Genomic DNA, 27,151 nt, shown 5'->3' on the forward strand with positions numbered 1-27,151 from the left:
CAGGCTTAAAAATACAAGAAACATCACTGGAAATTTCTGGGGCATTTCCCATCCCAGACGATTTGACCTTCAGCTGGTCAAACTCCCTCCCCCCAGTTTTCACAGCTGTCAGTGCAAGCACAAGGTTTGCTGTTCCTGGAAACACTGAGCCATCCCCCCAAGCCTTGGGAGAAATTCATGCTGCCCTTGTCCCTGCAAGGAGGTTTCATTCCAAGAGCTTAATTTATCTCAGGAGCATCACACTGTTCTCTGGGAGGTTGCCCTCTGCTTTGACCCTCAGGAGACACATCCTGGAAGATGTCACTCGGTGGGGAAGCAGAAATGTGTGTGTCTGGAAAGCTGAAAGACCAGGCTGGGGAATCAAACCCCAGGAAGAAGATCCCCAGTTCTCCCCAACAATCCTAAAAGAGTGGAGAGCCATGGAGAAAGCTGTAGGACCCACTTCTGCCACAGGACCCCCCCTCAAGGTGGATATTTGCCACATTGGAGGGGGAAAATCTGAGTAAGAAGCTGATAATCACCAATTCTCAAAATGACTGTGGGTAGTAAATCAGCAGCAGCAAGTGGAGGCAGGTGACTCAAGCTGACTCAGAAGGGAGCATCCTTCTCCCAGAGCCTGGTCACAGGTGTGCTTTAAGCAGAGGGGAATCTCCAAAACTCCTGAGAATCTCTTGTTTTCATCATTGTCTGAATTTCAGAATTTCATTTTCCTACCCTGCTCCCCTTTAAGCACAGGGCTATGAGTGCAAACAGAGATCTTGAGCCCCAGTGGGGATGAAAACAATGAGAACAGCACTAAAGAGAGGTGGAGAGGGGCTTTGGACAAGGACATGGAGTGACAGGATGAGGGGGGATGATTCTCATCAGGGCAGGGTTAGATGGGATCTCAGGAAGAAACTCTTCCCTTGTGGCTGCCCCATCCTTGGAATTGTTCAAGGCCAGGAACTTGGAGCAAGCTGGGATAGTGGAAGGTGCCCCTGCCATGGGAACAAGTTGATCTCCAAGCTCCTTCCAACCCAAGCCATTCTGTGAGTCCATGGCTTCAGCCAGGAAGAAGAGCAGGAAATGCAACTCCCAAATAGAAAAGCACAGGGGATGTGTGGCTGGAGACCCCAGCCCTTCCACTTGTGACCTTCCCAAATCCAGGTGCCCCTGCAGACCCCCCTGGCAGGTAAAATGCAGGAGCTGTGCACCGGGGAGCACCACGTGTCACTCATCAAAGGATGCTCCCAGTGCTGGGCAGTGACACACATTGTTAGCAGGGCCAGGCTGAATCAAGAAAAACAAGTGAGATGACACTCAGAGATCAGTAATTCCTCCCCCTCACTCATAACTCTGTCAGCCCTTTCAGCTGGATTGTCAAAATGTGTTTGTCACAGAACAATTCCTACTCTTCTTTTATTTTCTATGATTATTATTTTTTCCTTTCTTTCTGACGCTGGCTGAACTCATCCTTTTGGAACAAAACCCAATATTCATTTCCTCTCTGGGCAGTTGATTTTATTATTGGCTCACCTGCTCCAGCAGTTGAAAAGCTATAAGACTGGCTGGATCTTCAAAATTAAATTCTGCTGGACTTTTTTTTTTTTTTTTTTTTTTTTTTTTTTTTTTTTTTTTTTTTTTTTTTTTTTTTTTTTTTTCCCTTTCTTTTCCCCAGCTTCACGTATTCCATGACTGCAGGTTGCTGGCAGGGATTTGAAGATGTACTTGGCAAAGGTACTTTCTGTCTGGGACAGGGATGAGCAAAACAGGAAGCCTGTTCCTCTCTAAATCAGCATCTTTCCAAAGGCTCAGGCTTTTCCAGAGCATCACAGACCTTGCTGGGGCCTTGCCCATCTTTTCCTGGGGATGAAGTGGAGCTGTGGGCAGCCATGGATGTTCTGTTGGGAAAATGAGGCTAGAAGAGGAAAATGTGGGATACTTTGAGGGTTTTCTGAGGGAAGGAAAGCTCCAGCAGCTGGGAGCTCTGCCAGGCTAGGAAGGACTTGGGATGATGCTTGGTGTTGGGCTTCTTCCCAGGTTCCCCAATTCCTGCCATGGCAGGATGAATTTTGCTGCTTCAGGAGGCCAGGATAAGTTCTGCATCCCACTGTCAGCTTTGCTTATTTTAGCTATTTCTCTTGCCTGCTGGGAGAAGAGGAAGATCTTGGTGTAGGGGAGGGAGTGATCCATATGTGCCATTGCATCACTACAACCAGCCCTCCCCATCCACACCCAAAATGCTCCAAGGGCTGCAGGTGAAGCTCTTGGAAACTCCAGATCAGAGCTGCTTTTTCAGGGCAGGAAATGGGTTTTCCAACAACTGGGTGCTCTCCTGCCATGGAAGATCTATGTCCTGTCCTACCTGGAAGTGCCAGCCATGAGACAGTGCTGGTGTTCTCACTGGAAGGAATATTTTTAGCCTGGCAAGGGGAGTTTATTCCTTCAGGCAGCTGTGCCTTGGTGTGTCACAGCGAGCACAGGAGCCAGGCATGGCATCAGCACCATCCCAGAGCATCCCCAGACCATGGGGGACCCAGATGGATCCAGACCTGCCTGCCTGGGTCAAGGCTGGAGGCGTGCTGGAACACGAAATCAATCACAGCCGAAAATGAGAGGAAGGGGAAGTGTGAAGGAAACCTGGGGGGTGTCAGACTGAGCCTGCCCTGAGAGATGTCCCACATGGATTAAGCCCAGGGAGGGGGCTGCACCCGTGGATTACTGCCCTGGAAAATGGGTGTGGGAGCTGGGGGGGCTGGATGATGCTGCTGCTACTGCCAGGAAATTCCTCACCAAGCTCAGGTACCCACAGGGCCATGCACCCACCCTTCATCCAGGCTGGAACTGCCTCCTGAAAAGCCAGGGGCAGGAGGATGAAGAGCACTATGAGCTGCTATCTACTGCTGCTGAGGGTCAGATGAAGAGGGGTCAGGCACTAATTACCAGCTGCAATCAAGGAGTGGGCAGGACCAGCCTCATTAGTGGGACTGGGATGGCCTGGTCTGAGTGTCCAGCTCCTTCTGTGCCTGCTCACCTGCAGCTGCCTCCCAAGCCAGCCTGAAAACAGAAGAGGATAAACCCCAGTGGAGTGCATGCAACACATGGATTTTTGGAAGAGGAGGCTGCAGGAGGCCCCAGGGGATGTGGAGGATGCCAGAAGATGTCTGTCTGGCTGGGAACACCTCTCTGCCTGCACCTCTGCTGTCAGGAACACAGAGTGCTTGTCGCCATTGTGCTGGTCTTTTATCTAACCCCCAGCACCTTCCCCTGCAAGGACAGACCTCCAGCCTCCCAAAATCAGCACTCCCAGCCTCCTGCCCACCTCAGCTGAGCTGCCCAAGGCGGGAGCAGCCGGGACAGGGAGCGAGGATGGGGTGGAGGATGGATCTGGGACTCGGAGCACACCAGAGCAGGTGATTATTTCACTCTTTTGGGGACAGGAGGAAGCAATTGCCATGTGGCACTGCCTGGGTTTACCTGGAGGGAGCAGCTGATGAATAGGAGTGTTTCACTCGCCGCAGGCTGAGCCACACAAAGCTCAGGAGAGTTTTTTTTTCCTGAGCTGCTCCATTAACACAAACAGACAGCAATGCGAGCTGCTGACACCGGGGTTAATTAAATCCATCTCTCCATCAATTCTTATTCAGCTATTATCGATGGTCATTAGATCAGCGACAAAGTGACAAGCAAACAGTAATAGACTCATCTTAACCCTTGTGGTGCTGGAGGAGGTGCAGGTGAGAGGGGAGGTGTTCTCTGCTCAAATTCTGTCTGCTCTCCCACCTGTATTTGAATGGATCCTCTTGGCAGCCAAGGTCACCAGCCTCACTCTTCCAGCAAGGACTGTGTGTGTGTGTCCCTCTCTGTCCTTCTCCCACAGCTTCATGGCCCAAGGTCATAAGACCCCAAGAGGATTGGAAGGGACTTTAAGGATTGTCCTTGTTCCATCTCCCTGCTGTGGTCAGGAACACCTTCCACTATCCCAGGCTGCTCCAATCTGGCCTTGGACACTTCCAGGGATCCAGGGGCAGCCACAGCTTCTCTGGACAGCTCAAGCCAGGTCCCCACAGGGGCTGCACTGTTCCTTAGGGATGCTGGGGACAGCAGATGCAGTTGGTGACATGCAGGCTGGAAGCAGCAAGGTCCCACTGCCGTGACACAGAGAGGTTGGGATGCTCTGGGGCACCTGCACCTTAGTGTTGGTCCCCTGGGTCACAAAATCCCTCTGGTCACAAAGCTGCCCCAAACTGCCAGGCAGAGCATTGGGGTGATACCACCAATGGGATAAAAAACCCAGGATAACTCCACTCCTGAAAGGACTAAGAAGGGAATATTTGGCTCCTGGAGCCGTTCCTTCTCACTGAAAGCAGAGCTGCTCCCCCCTGCCCCCCACCCCCGTGTCCTGCAGGCCCTTCCAGTGCCACTCACACTTTCCCAGTCAGGCTGGCGGGGAAAAGCTGTGGCTGCTGCTGCTCTCCTCCCTCTCCCCCTCTGATTAACAGCTTAAATGAGAACTGAAGGCTGCCCAAGGGCTGCAATACATTTTCACGCTCCTGCCGCTGCAGCCAACAAGGCAATGTCCAGCTCCCTTCAAGGTCACTGACAACCTTCAAGTGACTTTCCAGCACTTGTGCCCTGTGGTTTTAACTCCTGGAGTGAAGAGATGGGGTCTCACTGGCAGTGAAACCGGTTGGGAAATGTCAGCAGTAAAATAAACACATTTTGTGCAGGTAAATAACTCATAGAGGATTTTTGTCTGCTTGTAAATCATGGAATCACTGAATGGTTTGGATTGGAAGGCATCTTAAAGATCATCTTGTTCTAGTTCTCTCCCATGGGCAGGGACATTTTCCACTATCCCAGCTTGCTCTAAGCCCCATCCAACCTGGCTTTGAACACTTCCAGGGATTTGTCATCTTCCACCTCTCTGTGCTTGTATTTTACCACCCTCACTGTAAAATCTTCTCGACTGTGTGAAAGGTGACAGCCTTACATACAACAATTACATTTTAAAAATAGATTTGTTACCACTTTTCTCCCTCTTGCAGTTCTCCTTGTTCCTGTGCTGTCGGAATTAGTGCAGCCAGGGCAGTGGGGATGTGATTTTTCTGGAGAAGATGCCTGAAATCCCTCCTTCCAACCTTTGGTGCAAGGGCAAGGCTTCTGAGTGCTGGCACGTGGGTAAGTGTGTGTTCCTGCAGGATTGCCTGCGATATCTGGACACAGTTAATGGTTCAGTGCTGGTTCATCACTCTGCAGGACTCGCTGCTGCCTTGTCACTGTTTCTTGCGGGGTTCAGAGATCTTGGCGTGTGCCGCAAATAACTTTTTTTGTGTCGCTCTTTATGGTGTCTTTTAACACCTGCACAAGCTGCAGCGTGCTCCAGAGCTGGTGTAGAAGCAATTTATGAGCTGGTGAAACCTTCCTTGCCACAGTGGGGCATGCATGAAATGAATACCCAGGGGGAAAAGGAGGCAGGATGTTGCAAGGTGAATGAGTGGCACGCCTCTGTCTCCAAACACAGTCCTGCTGCTGGAGGAGAACCACCTGGATGGCATCCCAGCACGTGCCAGGGATGATGGAATAGGGGATATTTAATGCCCCTTCCCATCCAAACCAGCCTGGGATTCTGGATGTCTCCACTCATTCCCCTGTGCACACAGCCAAGGTGGGATTTAATCCTTGCTCTTCCTCAGTGAAGGGATACAGGGTGGGCACATTAGGGAACAACTGCCTTTATTCCAGACCCAGGGGGAAAATAGCACAGAGAGATGAAAGCTGATTTCAGCTTGAGGGTTGCTCTGAAGGGGAGCACAGCCCCTGATCCAGGAAATTGCCAGGAAATCTGGGGATCCAGCTGAGCACAGCACTGGGAAAGGGAAGGGTGTGAGCAGGGGTCAAACACTGCTGAGCAAAGCCTGAGCTCAGCCCTGCTCTGGGATGAGCTGCTCAGCAGCTCCAACCTCACACATGTCCCTCCCCTCCCCAAAAGGGAAATAATTGCCATATTCATTTGTGGAGGGAAATAATTACTTCGTTCATGACACAAAGTCAATTTTTTTGTCCTGAACCAGAGGGAGCCCTGTACTGACAGAGGGAATTTCAAGGAGAGCAAAAATCAGCCTGGCATTTGTATCCTCAATTAAAGGCAAGAAGGAGCCAGCGGTGAGTTGTGGGTTTGGTTTTTTTTTCATTTTCCCCTCTCCCTCTGTTTTTTTGCACATCAAATCAGATAACAGCTAAAATGTTCTGGCTTCTCCAGCTCAGGCTGGGGGGAGAGGAAAGGTCTCCTTTAACTTCATTAGCTGTGCTGAAATCAAAAGATGACTGCAGCAAGAGCTCTTTCCTTCCCTCATTCCATGGCAGCTGGGTGAGGACTGATGGGCAGACAGGGACAACCTGTTGGTCATTTAGTGGGGCCAGGAGAGGCACAGGCCAGTGCTTCACATTGGCGAGCCTGTTTATAGGAAAATATTTCAAAAAAGCACCTGGGGCCAGCATGCTGTGGGAGTGGTGTCTGGTGTGGGCTTAGAAATGTGGCTGCTGAATGGAAAATGGGGTGAGGGGGAAAGGGCAGCTGGCATCCTGCAGTGGGAGCATAGGATAAATTATTAACTGGAGCCTTTGAGCTCTGGGATGGTTGTATGCCCAGCATCTTCTGTGCTCTATCTGGATTGCCCTCTGCAGTCTCTCCCATGTCACCCCCTCCCAGAGGGAAGCTGAGGGCACTGCTGGCTCATCCAGAGCAGAGGGAAGGGGATGTCTGCATGGGCTAATTGATGGCTACCAAATTATGTGGGAAAAGAGGCAGCTGGAAGTGGTTGGTTGTGTAAGTGTATGTGTTTTTCTCCACCTGCACTGTTAGGATTGAAGCTGGTGATAGAAAATTGACAAAACATCAATGCCAAGGGGTGGATATTGCAGCAGGAGCCTTAAGCATTGTACAGGGCTTTTCTTAAATCTTTGACCACCCTTTGGTAACCTTGAGAGGAGCTTGTTCAGCAGCAGTGGGAGCAGGGAGCCCAAGGGGATCTGGGGTGGGATATCCTTGCACATCCCTTTGGATGGGGCTGTCCAGCTCAGCCAGAACCACAGGTGTCACAGCATAAACTTGCTTGTTACTGGGCTAATGGTTCTCCATACAGGGAGAAGCAACCTGGTGGGACAGGCAGGAAAAATTTGGAAACAGACAGGAGTTTGATCCTGGCTGCAAAGGCTATTGTCAGAGAGACTGGGCAGCCTGAACTTTGAACCAATCACAGGTGCTTGCTGAGGAACATTAAGGAGATTATTTAAGGAGCAGTACAGAACAATAAAGGGCTTTTTGTCACATGAAAAAGGGAGTGCTTGTGTCTCTGTCTTGGACTCAGCACCGTCTCGTCACAACTGGTGACCCCGACGTGATTCCGATTTTTAGCCATACCTGTGAAAGCAGGGGGAGACAGAAATCCATTCAGAAAAAGAGATAGGGCAAAATTCTAGCCATGAGCTAGGGGAGAAATGCCCAGAAAAAGATGTGGGAAACAGCTGGCCTGGAGCCAGGGATTGTCCTAGAGATGGGAGAACATTTTGGCCCAGAGGCAGGAACAGCCATGAGATAGGAGGAAAACTGGTCATCCAGAAAAGAGACGAGGAGAAAATACTAGCCAAGAGCTAAGGAAACCATGGGAGGACACATCTCCACAGAAAAGCATCCATTAATCTAGGTATGGATTAAATTTTTACAAGGATGGGAGACACATTATGAAGAAAAAATCGCTTTTTGATTTAATATCATGGACAAAAGGCGAAGGGATGGAACTAACTAATGAAACTGCATTTAATAAAAATAATTGGACTGAAATTGGAGAACCATTTGCCTGGTAATAAACAAGCTAGTTCTGTGATACACAGGGAATGTTGTGAATTCATATAATGGGTTTGGCTCAGAAAGGTCCTCACAGGCCATCTCCTTCCAACCAAAATACCCTCAGGGCTCTCCACATGGCCTCCAAAATCAAGGGGAGAATGCAACCATCAGCCCTGGCTCCATCCTCCTCCCTGAATCCTCCAGAGCATTCCCAGCCTGTGTTTCTCCTGGGCACCTCCTGAGCCTCACACACTTGAGGACAGAACGATGGAGAACAGGTTTGCAAAGCTGGTTTGGTTTTTTTTTTTCTCCTCCAGGTTGACTTCTGAGCATCAGCATCTGGCTTCAGCAGGGAGGTCGTCCTTGTTCCAGGGATCTGGCCTGGAGCTTTGGGGCCAAGCTGGGAACAGCCAGCCCAATCCATGAGCATCTGCACCATGGGGGCAGCTGGGAGCAGCTCACAGCCTGCTGAGTGGAAAAGTCCTGCTGGCTCATAGCTATTTTGAGGTAAGGCATTAATTGAGGGCCAGGGGGAAAACAATAAAGCCATCCCCGAAAATAGAAGCTGTCAAAATGTCGTTGCTAGGAGTGAAGCTGAACCTGATTTATGGTATTTTTTTTTTCCTGTTGCAGAGCTTCAAAGCAGCTGTAAATGGGGTGTCTTTGCAGGTTTGGGGGTTTCTTTGCTCCCAGCAAATCCAAAGTTCCCAAAGATGTCCCCTGTGCCCGGCGCCGGGCAGGCAGCGACAGCCGGGCACGCGTCAGGGCTGATGCTTTTCCCTGACATTTAGAAGATGCCTTCAGGGCCCTTTGCATTTGCTGCTCCAAAGATTTGCTTGTTTATTTTGGAAATTAGCAGCATTCAAGCTATTTTATTGAGAAATCCTCTAAGAAAAAGGTTTTATTTTTCCCTTCACATCACCTGGAGGATGGAGGTTCAGCAGGGTTTTGCTTCCAGGATGGGGAGAGAGAGGAGGGATTTTTAAGGGGTAGTTTTGTTGTTTCATGTACTAAAGCAGCATTAGTGTAGCACTGGGTGTGTGGTTCTGGGAGCAGGATCTCCTCCTGCATCAATCCTGGAATTCCAACCTGGGGCTGAGACCTGGGAAGGGTCAGCAATCCCAACAGGACTGACTTCTCCCAGCAGCCCCAAGTGGGAGTAGGGTGGTTTATGCTTCTCCCACCCCTCCATAAACAGCACTTATTCTGATGAACACCAGAGAGGGAGAAAAAGGGAGGAAAAAGCCTGCTCTGCTTCCTGTCCTACCCCAAGCTGGGCATATGTGGCCCAAGGGGGCTGTTGGTGTCAGAGCCCCTCCTGCAGAGTCCTGTTGGGTTGTTCCCATGCCACAATTTCCAAGGACCCCTTAGAAAAATCATTCTCCTTCCACTAGTATTATCCCACAGCACTTGCCATCTTTTTTTTTTTTTATTTTCCCCCATGCAGAAAACTGCAAATGGAGACCCCGAGGCGCCCGCCTAGCACCAAGACAACTCTGGTATCTTCTCTTTTAAAGATATATTTTCCATTTTGCAGTGCTCAAACACCATCTGCTGTTTTGCATGGCGGCACTTTCACAGGAGGGGAGCGTTTTTAGGTGTAAATTGCTCTTTAAAGTACATTTTGACAGTGCTGGAGGTTGGAGAGGCTGGAAAAACCCCACAGAAAGTACCAGAGCCTGTTCACCCTCTCTGTTGGGGGACTTCAGGGTTAGGTGGTATATTGGGAAGGATTATTTTCTTGTGTGAGGAATGCCCAGAGAAGTGTTGGCTGCCCCTGGAATTGTCCAAGGCCAGGTTGGACAGGGCTTGGAGCAACCTGGGATAGTGGAAGGTGTCCCTGAAATGGCAGGAGGGGTTGGAATGACACTTTAAGGTCCCTTGCAACCTAAACCTTGTAGGATTCTATGAATCAAGGCCAAAAAGACCCCTTGGGATCACAATAACTAACTGTCAGTGCTGCCTGTGACAGGTAACTTTTGGAAAATCAGGGTTATTCAGAGCAACAAGGCTTTGTTTCAGAGGGATACTCCTGGCAAAAACCAGGATAATGATACCACCCTTAGTTCACCCTCTGTCTCTCTTTCAAGGCAAGTAAAGCAACAGCAAATAACTGATGAAGAAAACTCAGTCTGTAGCAATTTAACCAAACACCTTTAAAATAGTTTTAGCAGCTGGGCCCTGCTCTCCCTTTCCCTGTCCCAGTGTCCCTGGGATGTAATGACTGCAGCTATCCCAGCATTAATTGGGTGTCTCATTGCCAGCTTTCACCTTATTTATTTCAGGAGCTGCAATTTATGTCAGGCCAGGTGTGCCAAGTGGCCCAATTACACCAAGGGCAGGGAGTGGCTCCTGCATAAAGAGGCAATGCATAAACCTCTTGCCCAGCCTCTCCAGGAGGATGCTCCTGAATCCTGCATGGACCAGGCTCAGGCACCCTCCACAGACCATCTCCAGCCAAGCACAGGGAAGAAAATGATGATTTTCACATGTGATCTTTATTTTTTCTTCCCATTCTTCTATTCTACCTTCTTTTTTTTTTTTTTTTTTTTTTTTTTTTCTTTCTTTCTTTCTTTTTCTTTTTCCTTGCTCGCTCCAGCTTCTTGCTGGCAACAGCAGCCTGTGTGTTTTGATGAGTTAATAAACATTTCCCCCAGGAGTGAGGGAGCTCCAGCATGCTCTGCTTCACCTGTGTTTTAGGTCTGACTAACAGGGTTTGCTGAGCAAGAGGTGTTTTTCCAACCTGAGCACTCGGTGCCTCACGTTTTCCTCCTCCCCTGCTGGTACTGTGATGCTTCTCTTATCTCCTGGAGGGCAGCCCCTTGCTGCAGCCCCCCCTCTCCTTTCTGCCACCCCCAATCCCTAGTTATCACTTGGATCCCCTGCCCTGGGGCCATTTATCAGCCTTGGAAGTTGAGATTCCAGCATTCATCTTCCTCTGGGACCTGTGGCACAGGATTGCCTTTGCTGCTGGAAGGGAACACCACCAATAACACCAGGCACTGCTGCTGCTGTGAATGCCAGGGCTCTGCACTGCTGGCACAGTCTGGCCTGCTCCTCTGTCATTGTTCCACTAACACAGAACCCCAGAATATCTGGATTTTGTCAGCCTGGCAGACCAAAATTGAAGATTTCTCCATCATTTTCACACCAACATGTGAGGAAACCTGAAGAACAGGCAGAGATGGACCCTTCTCCAGAACCTGCTGTTACCAGCATGCCCCTCAAGGCTAGGGGTGGCTGCTGCCTTTTGGCTTTTTGGCAAGAGGAAACAAGTCCTTGGAAGTGGCATGAGGCAGCCTCAGGTCCGTGGAGCCAAATTGCCAGTTCCGACTTGTAGAACATTATTGCTCGTGAATTATGGATGGTTATTGCCCCTCCTGGACCATAAATTATTGAGCTGGGTGGAGAGTGAGGAGCTGGGGGCTGTGCTTGTGGCAGGAGGGTCTGGAATGTGGTGTCTTCTCAGGGGGTGAAAGGGGGATGTCTCTTCCTCCTTTCCTTCCTGAGCAAGAGCATCTCAGCTTGAAGATGTGGAAACAGCCAAAAATCCTTGGAGAGGCATGCTTGAGAATCCCTGCACTGGGACTTCTGAGCTCCATAACCTCTCCTTGCCCTCAGGGGGGTTTGGGACATGGTTTATTTAGGTGATTAGAGGCTATTTATCTCCCAGGCTGTGCTGGTCCTGCAGGTCTGCTGAGCCCCTTGTCCCACACGTGCTGCCTTGGGCTTTAGGGACTCCCTGAGCTGGCTGCTCCATCATGTTGAACAGACCCTGACAGACCCCTGTGCCCCGTGAGTTTGCCAAAATGCTTTCTGGGGGCCACTTAGGCTGCGGGTCTCCATAGCACCCCGTGGCAACCAGCTCCATAATTTAATCACGGGGGGCGTGGGGAAAGCGCCGTCTTTTGTTCCTCCCCAAGAAACTCGATTTGGGCACTCCCAGTTCCTCTCTTGGAAGCAATGGGGAATTATCACTGCCTCTGCACCTGCTTCACAGCACTGCTGCTTTTCTACTGCCCTGCTGTGGCTTTTATTTCCTTCTCCCTCATTCATCCCTGCTGGCAATTTCCAGCTCTCTTGGCAGCTCTGCTTCACAGGGAGGATGGAGTTGGGAAGGTCCCTGCTTTTCCTCGTGGTTGTGCTGATCTCTCTTCTCTTCCAGATGCTCCAGATGCTGACAGCTCCCTCTGGAGCAAACCCTGGTCTCATTGAAAACGCCCAAGGTATTTCCTGGCAGTTTGGGGGGTGCTCCCTCCTTCCCATGTGTTCCCTGTGTGCACACCTGGAGCTGTTCCCAGCCTCTGACATGGGAAAGGGTTCCCAGCATGCTTTATGGTCACCTTGGGAATCACCACCTCCTAACCTGGCTTTCCTGGCCTCCAGGGAGCAGCTTTCACCTGCACCCTCCTGTGGGACACCCAAGCACCCAAGGTGGAGAAGTGGCACAGGGGGATGGGGTGGTTTGTCTCTGCCTCTCCCCATGGCCAGCAGGATTTCCAGCTCATCTCAAGCTGAAGCCAAGGAGACTCTGGAGAAAGTGAAGTGCTTTCCCTAATCAAATCACACGCCAGTGTCACTTGTAAAGCTCTGCAAAGCAGAAAGGACTTGGGAGCCACTGAACCACAAACTCCTGCTGCCTCATGGAGATCCTGCCTCTCTTCCCCATCTCTGAGCTCAGTCTGGGAGGGAGCCAGGACTGGGGCCTCACCTTATTCTGCCAGGAATCCACAGGCTGGAGGATTTGGGGATGTTTAAATGGTGTTTCCAATATCTTGGTGTTCATCCTGGGGTGCATCTTCTCCCTCAGGAGCCCCCAGCAGCCCAGGCATGGAATGTGCCTCCCTGTCTGGAGGTGAGGGGCAGGACAGTCCCTTGCCTTCACCTCCCTGCTCTGAGCTTGAAGGGGTGACCTGGGGAACCCCAGTGTGGGGTGGGGGAAGGAAAGGAACGTGCTGGGTGTTTCACCTCAGAGAGCACAGGAGAAAATCAGCAGCGAGTCACAGAATGGTTGGGTTTGGAAGGGACTGTAAGGATCACCTTGTTCTAACCCCCTGCCATGGAAAGGACACCTTCCACCATCCCAGGATGCTCCAAATCCTGGAGCCTGGGGCACTCCCAGTGATAGATCAGGCTCAGCTTCACTGGGCACCTTTCACCAGGGCCTCCCCAACCTCTCAGGGAATTTCTATCTTCCATCTCCTCTAAATCTCTTCCAGTTTCAAACAGCTCCCCCATGTCCTATCCCCACCTGCCCATGGCAAAGCAAGGGGACACACTGGCTCCATCCAAGTGTCACCCAGCAACAACCTACCTGTCAAAATACACCTGCTCTGTCCTCCTCCAACCCTCTTTCTGCCCTGTGTTTTATGGAGGAGAAAACTCCCAGTCCTTTCCAGGCAGCATTCAGGACTTCTCAGTGGCAGTAACAGCATCCTTGCAGCAGGTCTGTCAGCAGGAATTTCTGCAGCCTCCTTTGCTGCTCTCTCCCAAAGCTCTCAGGTGAGGAAATCATCAGTAGGAGGGGAAAAAAAAAAGAAATGAACCACGGCTAACTCAGTGTTTAGTTTGTGCCTGGTAACAGCAAGCTCCCTATTAAAATTCTCTCTTTACAAAAAGCTGGGGGGGATTTCAGCCTGGCTGGATTCCTGGAGGAGGGAAACTGCTTTTTGTGGAGCAAGAGGAGATGTGGCAGGGGAGGCAATGCCAGGGCATCCTGGCAGCATCCCAGGAAATCAGAACTCCCTGCAAGGCTTTTCCATGCTGGGGAAGCCCTTCCCAGTGCCTCTACCCCACCTTATCAGTGGCTGTGCTGTGTGCCCCCTCTTTTCCCCTGTGTGTCCCCTTCAGACTCTCTCTCCTTCCTAATGCCTGATTGGGTTGGCAGGGCTGTTTGTCCCGATAGCACAGCTATGGATAATGCCATGCAAATTGCCTCCAAGACCTCTGAACCCCCCAAATAGAACAGCACCTCTGGCTACCCCTGCCTTCAGCCAACCACAGCTGCAAATAATGTCTGAGGGCTTAAAAGAATGAGCTCTTAAAAAAAAAAAAAAAAAAAAAAAAAAATTGTCCCTTCTTCCCACTGATTGAGTTCTTTTGTTTTTTTTTTTTTTTTTGGTACTGTAAAGATATGTGGATAACTTGGTGCCAGCAAGCCCAGCCTTATCCCAGATCGCTGAGATATTTAGCCAGGTCTGAGAGGAAAGGAAAGGCATCAACAGAGGATGTTTCAGCCCACCTAAGGTCTGCTCTGCCCCCGAAGTTTGGGTGGGAAAAGAAACCCACCCCTCCCCTGACGGTGCGGTCAGGGCTGAAGGGCGCCGTGACCTTGGATCCCAAACAAGCCAGTCTTTGTCTCACCTCTTGATTAAGCTTTGGGAGTTTCCTCTGTTTACTATTCATCTGATTGCCATCTTTTTTTTAACTCTTTCGTGCACCCCGTTCCTCCCGGGGACCCAAATGTCCCGGCGCCGTGTAGGATGCGCTGCGCCCCTGGTGCAGAATTCCATCCACTCCCAAGTGCCAGGGAGCCTTTCCCGCTTCCCCCTGGCTGCATCCAGCCCCTCGGGGGTGATGGCGAGGGTTGGACCCTGCCAGACCCGGGAACAGCTCCTCGCACCTCGGATCGCTGCCGGGAATTCGAGTGACACCTCCGTGCCTGGCCATTAGAGGGAAAACGAGGGCTAGGACGGAAACACTGCCCTTTGCCTCAATGATAGTTTGTCATGTCGTGTTTTCCTCAAGTTGAGCAATAGGGGTAAGTGAACCCTTCATTTGCATGGCTTTAATTCGTATTTTGATCACCAGGCTGCCTTGAACGCCGCCCGGTTTAACCCACCCGCTCTCGCTCATTTCTACAGAAGGCACGCTCTGCTTGGCAAAGCAGGCACTTTGAAATTCCACTGATCCAGATGGAAAACACTTTTTAAAATCCTGATTTATTTTCCCAGAGCTCCCACCCCCAGTTCCAGCACTGCTGGGTTTGAATCAGGTGCATCCCTTCTCCTCACTGCCCAGCCAGGCTCTTCCCTTGCAGCTTCACTCCCTCGACAGCAACTGGAAATGAGATTTTTTTTTATTTTTATTTTTTTCCCCCTCTTCAGCCTTTTCCGGCACTGTGAATAGCAGCTGAAGTGCAGCCGAGTGTGGGGTGCTCGAGGTAGCACTCAAGGCAGCTGTGTGTAATATGCAGGTGGCCACCAGCACCTCCTGATTTTTGAGGGTGCCTCTGGCTGAGGGAGAAGCTGGGAGGAGGAACCTGGGAACCTCTGGATGGCTCTCACTGAGCCAGGGTGGGGTTTAAACCCGTCCTGAGGAGGGAGTCAGCAGCTGGAAAACTGCAGAACTGCTGCCCCACCAAAGCTTGCAAACCTGCCAGTTTGTCTGCAGCTCTTTACAAGGATTTGTGAAGAATTGTAGACGAACCTCTCCTTTGCAAGGAGGGAGATATGGGCGTATCATGGAATGATATTTGGGTTGGAAGAAACCTTAAAGATTGTTTTAAAGACACCTTTCACTATCCCAGGCTGCTCCAATCTGGCCTTGGACACTTCCAGGGATCCAGGGGCAGCCACAGCTGCTCTCTGAGGGCCTGCCCACCCTCACAGCCAAAAAATTCCTCCTAACATCTCCTCTAACTCTCTTTCAGCTGAAAACCATTCCCCCCTGTCCTTGCACTATCTGCTCCAGTAAAAAAACACTCTCCATCCTTTTTATTAGCCCCCTTTAAAACCAAGAGGCCACATATCACGAAGCAGTTGCAGGATACCTCCCTCAGCACGTGAATTTCATCTTTTATTATCTGTGTGTGTCTGCATCTGTTATTTTTATGCTGCTGCAAGTAAAATACAAGTGAAATACATGCATAAAATACTGGATTTTAACAGCCTTAAAAAGGGAGGGGGGAAGTATGAGAAAGATGGAGAGTTTTTAAGAGACAGGATGAGGGGGAATGGTTTAAAAGTGAAACAATGCGGGGTTAGGTAGGGATATTATGAAGAAATTGGAAATTGTTGCCTGGCACAGGATGCCCGGAGAATCTGTGGCGGCCCCATCCCTGGAAGTGCCCAAGGATGGGCTGGATGTGGCTCGGAGCATCCCGCTCTGGCGGAAGGAGGCGACCTCCTCCAGCCCACCAGCAGTCCAGCAGGACTCTGCTTTCACTCCTCACAGAATTCCCCGTTTTTTGGTTTTTTCCCCCCGCTCGGCTGTCGTGGCGCTGCTCCCCCTGCTGCCCGCGCTCCCCACTGCAGAGCGGGGCGCATCCCGCATCCCGGGCGGGCCGGGCTGGGCTGGAGCAGCGCATCCCATGCCGGCAGATCCCGCCCCGGCCCCGCCCCGGCCCGCCCCGCCCGGCGCCGGGCAGCCCGGCAGTGTGGCGAGGCGGGCGGGCAGCGCTGCGCTCCCGGTCCCGCTGCCGATCCCGCCGCCATGCCGCCGCCCTCCTTCCTCCTCCTCTTCCTCCCCGCGCTGCTGCTCCGCCGGGCGCTGGCCGCCGCAGGTAAGCGGGGGGGCACAAGTTTTGGGTTCTCCCCAAAAAAAGTTCACCGCGGTTGAGGTGGCTGTGGGACGCTGTTGGTGGGGGGTTTTAAAATCTTTCTTGGATGTAAAGGTTGAGGGGTTGGCGGGGGGGAGATGCTCCGGGGGAGGATGATGCGGGCTGGCAGCGCCCTCCGGGGATGCTCCGGTCGAGGGGGTGATATTCGGGGTCCCTGGGGGCTGGCAGAGCTCCATGCTCCGGGGGATGCTCCGCAGGGAGACAGGCTGGCAGCGCTCCCCTCTTCGGGGGGATTTCTGCGGGGATACGGGCTGACAGAGCCCCCCGATCCAGGGGTGATGCTCCAGGAGGGATACGGGCTGGCAGAGCCCCCCTCTCCGGGGGGATTTCTGCGGAGATACGGGCTGGCAGAGCCCCCCGATCCAGGGGTGATGCTCCAGGAGGGATACGGGCTGGCAGAGTCTCCCGCTCCGGGGGATGCTCCGCAGGGATACGGGCTGGCAGCGCTCCCCTGTTCGGGGGGATCTCCGCAGGGATACGGGCTGGAAGAGCTCCATGCTCCGGGGGGGGGGGGGGGGGGATACGGGCTGGCAGAGCCCCCCTCTGCGGGGGGATCTCCGCAGGGATACGGGCTGGCAGCGCTCCCTGCTCCGTGGGGTGATGCTCCAGGGGGTGATACGGGCTGGCAGCGCTCCCCTCTCCAAGGGGGATGCTCCGCAGGGATACGGGCTGGCAGCGCTCCCCGCACCAGGGGGGATGCTCCGGGGGATGCTCCGGGGGATGCGAGCTGCCAGCGCCGCTCCCTGCCCGCCTCGCCGTGCCGCTTCCTTGTATTTCTCTCTCTCTGTGTATATATATATATTTGTTTTTCTTGGCAAAAGCAAAACAAACCCAGCCCTGTTTGTAGTAGCGCCGGCTGTGATTCCCCGGCGGGTCAAATAAGTAACTATTCAGCTTGCATTTTTTATTTATTATTTTAAAAAATTATTATTATTAAACCTGCATTTTTATAAGCTGAGCGATTGATGGCCGGGAAGCCGAGTGGTCTTTTTTTTTGTTGTTGTTTTTTGTTTTGTTTCCTATGGCTGTTCAAAGTTTCCTGTGCGCAGCCCAATCTTGTGATTGAGATGCACTTAAATCCAGCCCTTCCGTTCGTAATCCCTGCCACAGACGAGAAGCAGAGGCGCATCTCTCCTGCTGCCCTCTCTCGTTAGCACTCCTGTGCTCAAACTCAGCCTTTCCTGCGTATTCCCACCCCACGACTCACGGACATCCCCGGGACTTTGTCCTTTGTCATCCTCCGGCGGTGGCAAAGCAACGCTAGTTCTCCCGGGGTGTAAAAAGATGTGCTCGAGCTCGGAAACAAAAGTTTGGTGGCTTTTTTTGGAGGCTGGGAGAGCCCATAACCGTGTCGGGCAAGGTCGCCATCCCGCCGGGAATTCGGGATCTCTCGCTTCCCGCAGCTTTGAGGGTTTTGAGGACACGTCGTGAAGCACAAATCTGTCTTGTTAAAGGAGTTGAAAGCGTCTCCTGACGAGCTGATTTTCTAGGAAAATGAACCAAGCCTTCTTTTCTGAAGCGTAATTAAGGTGACGAGGAATTTTTAGGGAGGGGAGTCTAATTAGATTAATATTTTTTCCGCCCCCGCCGCACAAAGATCCAGTGTGTTTCAGCAAATGGGAAACAGGGACGGCACTATTGACTTCTCCAGGGGCCTGGACGTTGCTGCAGCCACAAGAAACTCTTCCCTCGGTGGGAAGGGAGAGGTTTTAGAGCTGGCAACTCGTGTCCTGCTTGGCTGGGCTTTGGGAAGGCTGGATTAGCCAGTCTGGATTAGCCAGGCTGCTGTGGGTTAAGGTTTAACCAAGCTTTTTATGAGGGGAGTTGAGGGGGGATGTGTTCATGCCTGGCTCTGTCCTCTTATTTTTATGTGCACCCAAGTTCATGCAGGGGTTGAAATAAAATTGGGCAGGAGGAGGGAGGGAATGAAGAAGGGAAAAAAACAAGTTAAACCTGACCCACCTGGCTCAGCTGGAGCTCTCTAAGGCACGCTGCTAATCTGGCATATGTATGTGTGTGTGTATAATGAAGTTTTTAGCTGGAGAGCTATAATTAGTGTTCCTCCAGGAGAGCTGTGCAGAGGTGGCATGTGATGATGCAGAGGAGGGAGCTGAGATGGGTGCTTCACCCTGGTGATCATCCACTCCCTTCCCCATCCCTGCCTGGCTTTTAGAGAGAGGCATCACCCATAAAACAATTTTCTCTCCTCATAACAAAGAATGCACACGCTGTTTGTGTTGGGTTTTGCAATGTGGGGGTAGAAGTGTTGTTTTGGGTGGGAGTTTGGCTCCCAGCATGTCCCCCTTCCCTGAGCCTGGGGCTTTACCTGCCAGGCTTCATCCTGCTCCTCTGTGTGCTCCTCTGGGCAGGAGAACAATTTGGTGTGAGGATTTGGAGCTTGCTTGAGGGTGTTTTTCCCTGCTGAAATCCAGAGGGTGATGCTGGCTGACAAAGGTGTTTATGGACAGAATGACACTGCCATCCTGGTGGAGGAACATCCTTCTGTCCTTCTGCCCTGCCAGCAGCAGGAAAGCAGCCAGGGACACAGGGAGGCAGGGGAATAGCAGCACTGCTGTCCCCCAGCAGTGTGAGGACATCATGGGCTGCCTGCCTGCTGCTGCCATCCTCAGCAGATGGCTGGGGAAAAGATGCTCCAGGACCTGTTGCCTATCAAATCCTGCCCTTTGGAAGTGGAGGCTTGAGGACTGGGGTGTGTGGAGGAATCTGCTCAGGGGATTTTTTGTCTCCTTCAGCTGCTTCGTTGTGGAGCCCTCTCTCTTTTAGATCTGTGTGCTCTCTGTGTGTGGCAGCAGCAGAGCGAAACACTGGCACAACAGCAGCAACAAAAAAGGAGAGAAATGGAAAATCACTTCTTTAGAGAGGGCAGAATTGCTTGGAAATGGTAGTTGTGGGGGGCAGGGAGGAAATCCAGATTGCATTTTCTCTGCTTAGAAACCAAGAGCTGACCCTGTAAGGAGCTTGGAGGACTCAGCTGTGTCCTTCATCTCTGTGCAACCCCTCTGGTGCTGTAGGTGCTGGTTCCCTTTCCATCCCTGTCCTAGTGGAACAGGAATTATATATATAAAATACATTAAATATATAAAATCCAGATCTGTATTTTGGGTCAGTTGAGTGAGCCAAGATGCTGTGAGGGGCTCTGTTTTCCTTCCACTTCTAGCACTGGCATCTCCACTGTTGCTTTTTTTTTTTTTTTTGGCTCCCAACGTGTTTGTGGTGGTGAGATCCTTCTGGCAGCCCTGTGGGGTTGGGGAGAGCCTTGAGCTGGGCTTTACTGGGCCAGTCCAGGCTGGGAATCCTGTGAGAGGTGAGGGTGGAAGGGGCTGTGTGGAGTCTGAGGAGTTCATTACAGCAGATGCTGGTGCCATAAAGCTGCAGGTTCCTGCTGTTCCCTATTCATTTGTGTCTTCCCGGCTTTAGCAATGCTAATGCAAGTGAAAACATTTGCTGGAGCAAGGTGGGGGGGGTTGATAAATCATCAGCCCATTCCCTCTGCCCCTTCCTGCCACCCCACCACGGGTCTCACCATGGAAAGGGGGCTGCTCAGTAGCTGCCATCAGCCCCTCCGTGGCTTTTTTAGGCTCGCTGGCTCCAGTTTTGGTTTTCCACAATGGGCAGAGCTGTAATTGGCTGTAATCAGCTGTATTGTGCAAGCCAGCCTTGCCTGTGAGTCAGAGCACAGTGGCACCGGGCTGACACAGCCCTGGCCCCTGGGATGCTGGGCTCTGTGCAGGGGATCCACATCTGCTGGCAGGGAAGAGTCTGCTTCCTTCTGGGAGTGTTTGAGGCTGGGTCCTGGTCCAGTGGAAGGTGTCCCTGCCCGTGGCAGTGTGGCTGGAACAAGATGAAGTTTAAGGTCCCTTCCAACCCAAACCAGTCTGTGACTCCCTCCTGAACGCCTTGGGCTGAAGGGAGTCTGAATAATCCTTCCCTGGCTCTGCCAGAGCTCAGGATCTGTGTGTGAGCCCTGTCTCCCAAAAAGCAGAGCCTATGTGATGTCCCAGGAGCAGCTTCTGAGCCATGCCTGTCCTCACATCAGGCTGGAGAAAATCCTGTGGGGAATGGGAACCTCAGAGCTGTGGCTTGTGAGAGCTGCTCTGATGCCTGGGATCCCATTCAGTGGGAGCCTGGAGGATGCAGCACCCTCCCAAAGTCCTCCCACAGCCCTGCAGGCTTGGCTGGCACTGGGATTGTTGCACTCGAGGCAGTTCTGGAGTGTGGGTTTGCTTCCCTGCACGGAGGGGGATGCTGTTCTGGAGGGTCCCAGATGGGTTTTTGGGATAAAGCAAACTGGGGAGCAAAGCACTCAGGCAGGGGAGAGCCAGAGGGGCAAAGCAAAGCATCCCAAAGGCTGCTGCAGCCTGAATTATTTCTGAAGCCTCCTGGTTTTTGGGAGGCCTGACTCACAGCACAGGAATGCGCTGGGCTGGCAGCCCCAGACCTGCTCCTCAGCGAGGGGAAGGGCTGCCTCTCCTCCTCCTCCTCCCCCTCCTCCTCCTCCTGCTCTGGATCCCGTTCCCCATCCCAAACCACTGGGCTCGGCTGGTAGCAGCCACATGTTTGCTGAGCTTGGATTTTTAGGGGATTTTTTTTTTCCATCCCTCTCCTATTTCCTTATTTATTTATTTATTTATTTATTTATTTATTTATTTATTTATTTATTTATTTTTAAGGAGCTCAACCCCTTCCTTTTTAATTTTTTAATTTATTTATTTTATTAATTTTTATTTTTATTTGGGCTCAGCACCTCTGCTGAAGGAAAAGCCTGAGATCAAACAGCAGCTAGGCTGGGAAAGGCTGGGTGAAGCCACGCTGGAAAAGGAGGAAAGGGAAGGGAAGGGAAGCAGGAATTATTTAGCACGGGGCTTGCTCCAGCGTGTCCTGCACTCTGCCTTTAATCTCCTGCGAGTCCCTCCCTGCCTCACTCGGGTCTCCTCTGCTCCTTCCTGCCTTGGCTACCTTCTCCCACTCCTAGGGAGGCTGTTCCCACTTTCTTCCCACATTTTTCTCTGCTCCCCACCTTTCCATGGGCTTTGCTGGCCCCCTTCCCTTGCCTGCCTGGCTGGAGCATCCTTGGAGCCCTTGGTGGTTGCTCTCCTCCTGTTCCATCCCCTCTCTCCTGGGGATTGATGGATGGCCAAACTCACTTGTTTGGGTGCTGGGAAACATCCCCTTTTCAGTAATTCCTTGCTGCAGGGAGGAGGAATTGCCAGCCTTGGGAATGGCTGTGAAGCCACGTGGGGTACCAGCATGGGCATGGCAGTGACAGAGTCCCAAAATTGGACCATGGCACATGAGTTTATCCCAGTGAAACATAAATCAGGAGCTGCATCCCACTGTCTGCCATGCCTGGCTTGGTCTGGGTGGATGTGGCTGACATACTCCCCCAGCATTTAAGAATCAAATGGTTTCTGAGCTCTTTTTCCCCTTTGCTGTGTAAGTTTAAGGCAGTGCTGCTGTGTTGTGTTGTTTGTTGTCGTTTTTTATACCCTGGGAGGTGAAGGGAGGGAGTTGAGACACTTATTACTTATATTATTACTTAAGAGTAATAATATACTTGATTATACAAAGAGAAAAGTGAGCAGAGCTTTTCCCTCCTGAAATTCAAGGTGTGGGCTCTCCCTTTTTCCAGGGAAGCAAAGAAAAAGAAGACGCTATGGATTTGGGGAGCATTTTTGTGGGGCTCTCCCTTGGCCCCACAAGTCAGTAATACCTGTGCATTCTCTCCCCAGTTTATTCCCACATTTTATGGGAATGCCACAGGAGGAGGGAAAGGGCTGGTTTGTGCCACAGGTGATTCCTTCCCAGCTGGAACAGCCAGGGCTGAGAGCACAATCACTGGAGCCACAGATCCCAGCATCTCTGCTGCTTCCAGGAGGTCCTGCCAGTGTGGTTTCCACGAGGAGCCCATGAATAACCTTTGCTGCCCCTCCTCAAGGCACAAAGCTGCACCCAGTGTGAAAGCTGAGGGATTGTCTCCCTGTGAAAGAGCGTGGAAAATCTCATTTTGAGGCGTTTCATGCGTGTCAGATCCATCTGCTCCCTCTGGAGTGGAGAGACATCCCAGAGTGGGTGGGTGGGCTGGGGGCTCTCTGGGGATGGTGCTGTGGGCAGAGCATCCCTGCAGGTGGATGGTGTGGAATGCTAGGGAGAGGTGTGGGGAATGAAAAGCTTCCACAGAGGTGGAGAAATGCTCTTGGGACTGATGTTGCTGCGTGTGACATCAGGGATGAGTCTCAGCACACCTTGATGTGTTCAGCCAAAGGTGGTGCAGGAAAAAAAAACACATGTGAGAGGGTTTGATGATAATGCCAAGGCATCCTTGGAGCTGCCCTTGGCATGGAAGTGACCCCTGCTTGTCCCCTTCTTGTCCCTTTCACCACTCAAGGAGCAGTTTGGGCTGCCCACTTTGGTGGGCTCCTGGGTGTAGCTGCAGCTCGGGATGGGACATTTCCAGCCAAATCCAGGCTTCCCAGCTGGGTGGTTTGTGGAGGAGGGAGGCTATTAAAGGGTTGTGCTGCACTGTACAGCGTGGGAGTTTTCCTTAGGCAGGAGGTTGCAGAGCCCAGAAATTCCTGGGGACAGATTTAAGGAGAAGGGACATGCCTGGGATGCAAGCATTGCTGTCCTGGGTGCTTTATAGGCTGTGAGGTTTGGCTGAAGGCACCAAGGTGAAGATTTTTGTTTCACTGACCCTCCAGTGGACTCCCAGGATGTCCAGGAAACTGTAATTCCTCCTGACTGCTGGTTGGAGGGCTGGGAGCAATTGGGATGGAGGACAATCCCACGGCCAACAGAGTGGTCAAAGGTTGGATTCTCAATGATCCTGGAGGTGTTTTTTTAACTTTTGTGATTTGTACCAGAGCTTTGGAGGATTTTACAGAGAGGGATGGACCAAAGTTCTTCCTCTGGGTTGGTGGGCTCTGCCTCCCTGCCATCTTCAGGGGGTCTGGCCCCCCCCTCCTATGGTCTGTGAGCAGGGGCTGCTCTTCCCCATCCCCATCCTACACCCGGCTGCATTATTGGCACCATCTGTTTGGGTTGGCTTGGAGAACAGAAGGGAGGGTGTTTTCCAGCAGCCAGAAAGTGGTTGCTATTTAAAACAACCAAAAAAAAAAAAAAAAAGAAATTAAAAAAAAAAAAATGCGGTCTGCTGCTTGCTTTTCATCCGTGGCAGCCGAACAAGCGTCCCCACCCTCACCTGGAGGGGCATCTCCGAGGGCTTTGAGGGCCCTGCAAGCCAAGGTGGTAATTAGTGCTGGCCATGAGGGTGGAGCCTGCAATGTGGCCCTGCTGTCTGCCCCTGGGCTGGCCCGGGGCCACTTTGGGATGGCCACTGCCCAGCTGTGGGATCCCAGCACTCCCTCCACCCCTGTTTATCCCAAGCAGGCTGGGGGTGCAGCCTGTGCCTCCCCACTGCCACAGCAGTTTCTACACTGCTCCTGCACTGGAATATTACTTTTGAAGGTTTTTCTTTCTCCCTTTGACAGATGTGAAATATAGAGACAGGCTTAAAATGAAAGCATGGCTCCCAGAGTCCAATTACACAGCAATTAAAAGTAATCAGCAGTCTGGGTCGCTGTCCTGAAGGTGGGGTTCATGGAAGGGTTTTCTCTTCCAGCTTATCTTGGAGAAGCTTAAATGTCCTGGCTCTTCTGCTGTCTGGGGGTTCATCTTCACAGAGTGGGTCAAGCCTTGCTGGAGGTCTGAGTTAGGCTGGGATTAAGCTGTTCCCAGTGCTCCCAGTCCTCTCTGGGGCTGTGGCATCTCTAGGCTGCTCCATGGGGTGTCCTGTGAGTTCCTTCAGCCTGTGTTTCGGGGGATGAGTATTTGGTGTCACTGGGCTGGAAAGAAGAAGAGTTCATGGCCCTGGCATTTGGGGCTCCCCTTCCAGGTCCATCCAAGCTCATCCCCCAGGCCTGCAGCTCCTCCTGTCCTCCCCCAGTCTCGAGGAGATGCTGACTCAGCTGTGGAAGCAGGTTTTCCTGATTCCCTTGCACATCATTTTGGCTGCTTTTCTGCAGCCGGAGCCTTGCAAATGCCTCCCTCCGTGCTCCGGCGTCGGCACTAACGGGATTTGTTACAGGAGAGGGGATTTGGCCAGGGAGCTGCTGGGGTGACTGGGAGCCTGAGTGTGATGGAGTGGGGTGTGGGCTGCCAAGGGCTATAAAACTGTTTCATTCCCCCTTTCCATCCTTTTTTTTTTTTTTTTTTTTTGTCTATGTGTAATGGTTTGCTACTGGTGAATGACTAGATTTGGATTTTGGGACTTAGAGCCTCGTGGTTAATCACTATCCTGGCTTGTGGAGATCCTGATATACATAAAATATATATTATATATATATGTGTGTGTATATATAAAACAAGGCATCAAGGCAGATATTTCATGTTTCTAAAATTTATACACCAAGATAAAAACACTGGCTGTGCCCAAAGCTGGAAAAGCAAGATCCAAAAACCGGGAAGAGGGTTGGGTTTTGCTTGGGCTGAGCAGTGACTAACCAGAGCTGAGCTTTTAAAACAAATGCTTGGGATAAACTGGTTATGCAAACTGGGGCGAATTGGGCAGGATCCTTTGTAGTTTCCAGCAAAACCCCGGGAGTGTGGGGCGTGTTGGGGCCGGTCCTGCTGGGGATGGAAAAACCCACACACCAGCTTTGCCGATGGGGTCGCAGCAGACGGGGAGGGATCCTGGGGATGAGGAGCAGGGGAAGCCACAGGTTACTCCTCTGCTCATCTGAAACCTTGAGTAACGCCAATCAGGTCAAAAATAGATTTTTTTTTTTTTTTCTTTTGGAAGTGTGTTTTTTAATAACTGCTAAGAGGAATCGGTGCTGAGCTGGGCTCCAAGGTGTCGGGCTTGCTGGTCTTGTGCTGCTGAAAATGCACCAGTTCAGAGGATTTGGGGGTTTTTTGCCTGGGACGTGGCCTGGAGGCTGGTGTGGGACATGCAGGCATGCCAGCAATGCCCAGCATTCCTTGGGAAGGCCCACAGACCACAAGGCTTCTGGTTTTTATCACTGCCACCACTGTTTTGGCCAGGGGCATCCATCCATCCATCCATCCATCCATCCATCCATCCATCCATCCATCCATCATCCATCATCCATCCATCCATCCATCATCCATCCATCCATCATCCATCCATCATCCATCCATCCATCATCCATCCATCGTCCATCCATTATCCATCCATCCATCCATCCATCCATCCATCCATCCATCCATCCATCCATCATCCATTCATCCATCCATCCATCCATCCATCCATCCATCCATCCATCATCCATCCATTCATCCATCCATCCATCCATTCATCGTCCATCCATCATCCATCCATCCATCCATCCATCCATCCATCAATCGTCCATCCATCATCCATCCATTCATCCATCCATCCATCATCCATCCATCATCCATCCATCATCCATCCATTATCCATCCATCCATCCATCCATCCATCCATCATCCATTCATCCTCCATCCATCCATCCATCCATCCATCCATCCATCCATCATCCATCCATCCATCCATCCATCCATCCATCATCCATCCATTCATCCATCATCCATCCATCCATCCATTCATCGTCCATCCATCATCCATCCATCCATCCATCCATCCATCCATCCATCCATCAATCGTCCATCCATCATCCATCCATTCATCCATCCATCCATCCATCATCCATCCATCATCCACACATTCATCCATCCATCATCCATCCATCCATCATCCATCCATCCCTCCCTTAATCCATCCCTGCCTTCATCCATCCATCCATCCATCCATCCATCCATCCATCCATCCATCCATCCATCCATCCATCTGGGCTTAACAAAGACCAGTTTAGGCTGCCATAGTCATTTTGAGGAGGAAAAGCCTGGCTGCTGGATGATGCAGAAAATCAGATGAAAACTGCCTAGCAGGGAAATAAAAGATTGTTTTTGCACACAGGGAAGGATAAAGAAGGAGGTGAAGTTGTTGCTTAACCCTGAACATCCTCTGAGCACTGCTGGACCCAGTTTGCCATTCTTGCATCCTACAGGATGCTGTTTCTGGCTTTTGTAGAGAGATGAGGTTGGATGTGTGTCCTGGTTTGAAGGACAGGTGTCTGCCAATAAAGGCAGAAGCTTCTCTTTGAAATGCAGAATATAAACTCCCTCCCTGCAAATTATTATTAGAATTTTGAAATTAAGGGGCTCTCAGGCAAAGAGATGGGAATTAGGAATAACAGTTCTTTACTAGGAAAATTAAAATAGAAATACAAATAGAAATACAAATAGAAATACAAATCCCAAAACACTGACAGTCAGAATCCAAGCTGACACCCTGTCAGTCAGTCAGGGTGTTGGCAGCAGTCCCATTCAATGGTGGCTGCATCCTCCTGCAGTGGCAGATGTGGTTCAGCTGGAGCAGTGCTCCTGGAGAAGGTGCAGTTTCCTCTGAAGGTCCAGGGATGATGTGGAAAGGTCTGGCTTTCCTCTGGAATCCAGTGGAAAGATGGAACCTTGCTGTCCAAAATCTCAGTTTTTGTCTGGGTGGGAAAGGCTTGGCTCCTCCCCTGGCTGGAGCATCTCCCAGTGGGATGATGTAATTTTGTCAGTCATGCACTGGGACTCAATGTCCCAGCAGCAGATGATATCTCCTGGAGGGAGGATGGACTGTGGAAAGATAAAGATGATTGCCCCAGCTGGTTTAAAGATGGCCCATTAGCAGAGAATATTTGCCTGAGAGATCAGGG

General features: G+C 51.4%; 1 protein-coding gene and 1 long non-coding RNA gene across 4 annotated transcripts in view; both read left to right on the forward strand.

The window, feature by feature from the left end:
• The first annotated feature begins 3,270 nt into the window (after window positions 1-3,270).
• Window positions 3,271-8,501, forward strand: LOC306805474. 2 transcript variants are annotated; one of them, XR_013775220.1, is made up of 3 exons: window positions 3,271-3,392; window positions 6,054-6,144; window positions 8,146-8,501. It is a non-coding gene; the product is annotated as an uncharacterized lncRNA (long non-coding RNA). The 2 variants fall into 2 exon arrangements; XR_013775221.1 differs by lacking the exon at window positions 3,271-3,392 and adding an exon at window positions 5,337-5,647.
• Window positions 8,502-16,184: 7,683 nt separating this feature from the next.
• UNC5B (unc-5 netrin receptor B) overlaps window positions 16,185-27,151 on the forward strand; it is a 47,524-nt gene continuing 36,557 nt past the window's right edge. For both annotated transcript variants that reach the window (XM_079312980.1, XM_079312981.1), the window contains exon 1: window positions 16,185-16,331. In XM_079312980.1, the coding sequence (XP_079169106.1) occupies window positions 16,262-16,331 (70 nt within the window). In that variant the 5' untranslated portion in view covers window positions 16,185-16,261. The remainder of the gene's footprint in view (window positions 16,332-27,151) is intronic.

The sequence above is a fragment of the Erithacus rubecula genome (genome assembly GCF_903797595.1).
Source record: "Erithacus rubecula genome assembly, chromosome: 9".
Lineage (NCBI taxonomy): Eukaryota > Metazoa > Chordata > Aves > Passeriformes > Muscicapidae > Erithacus > Erithacus rubecula.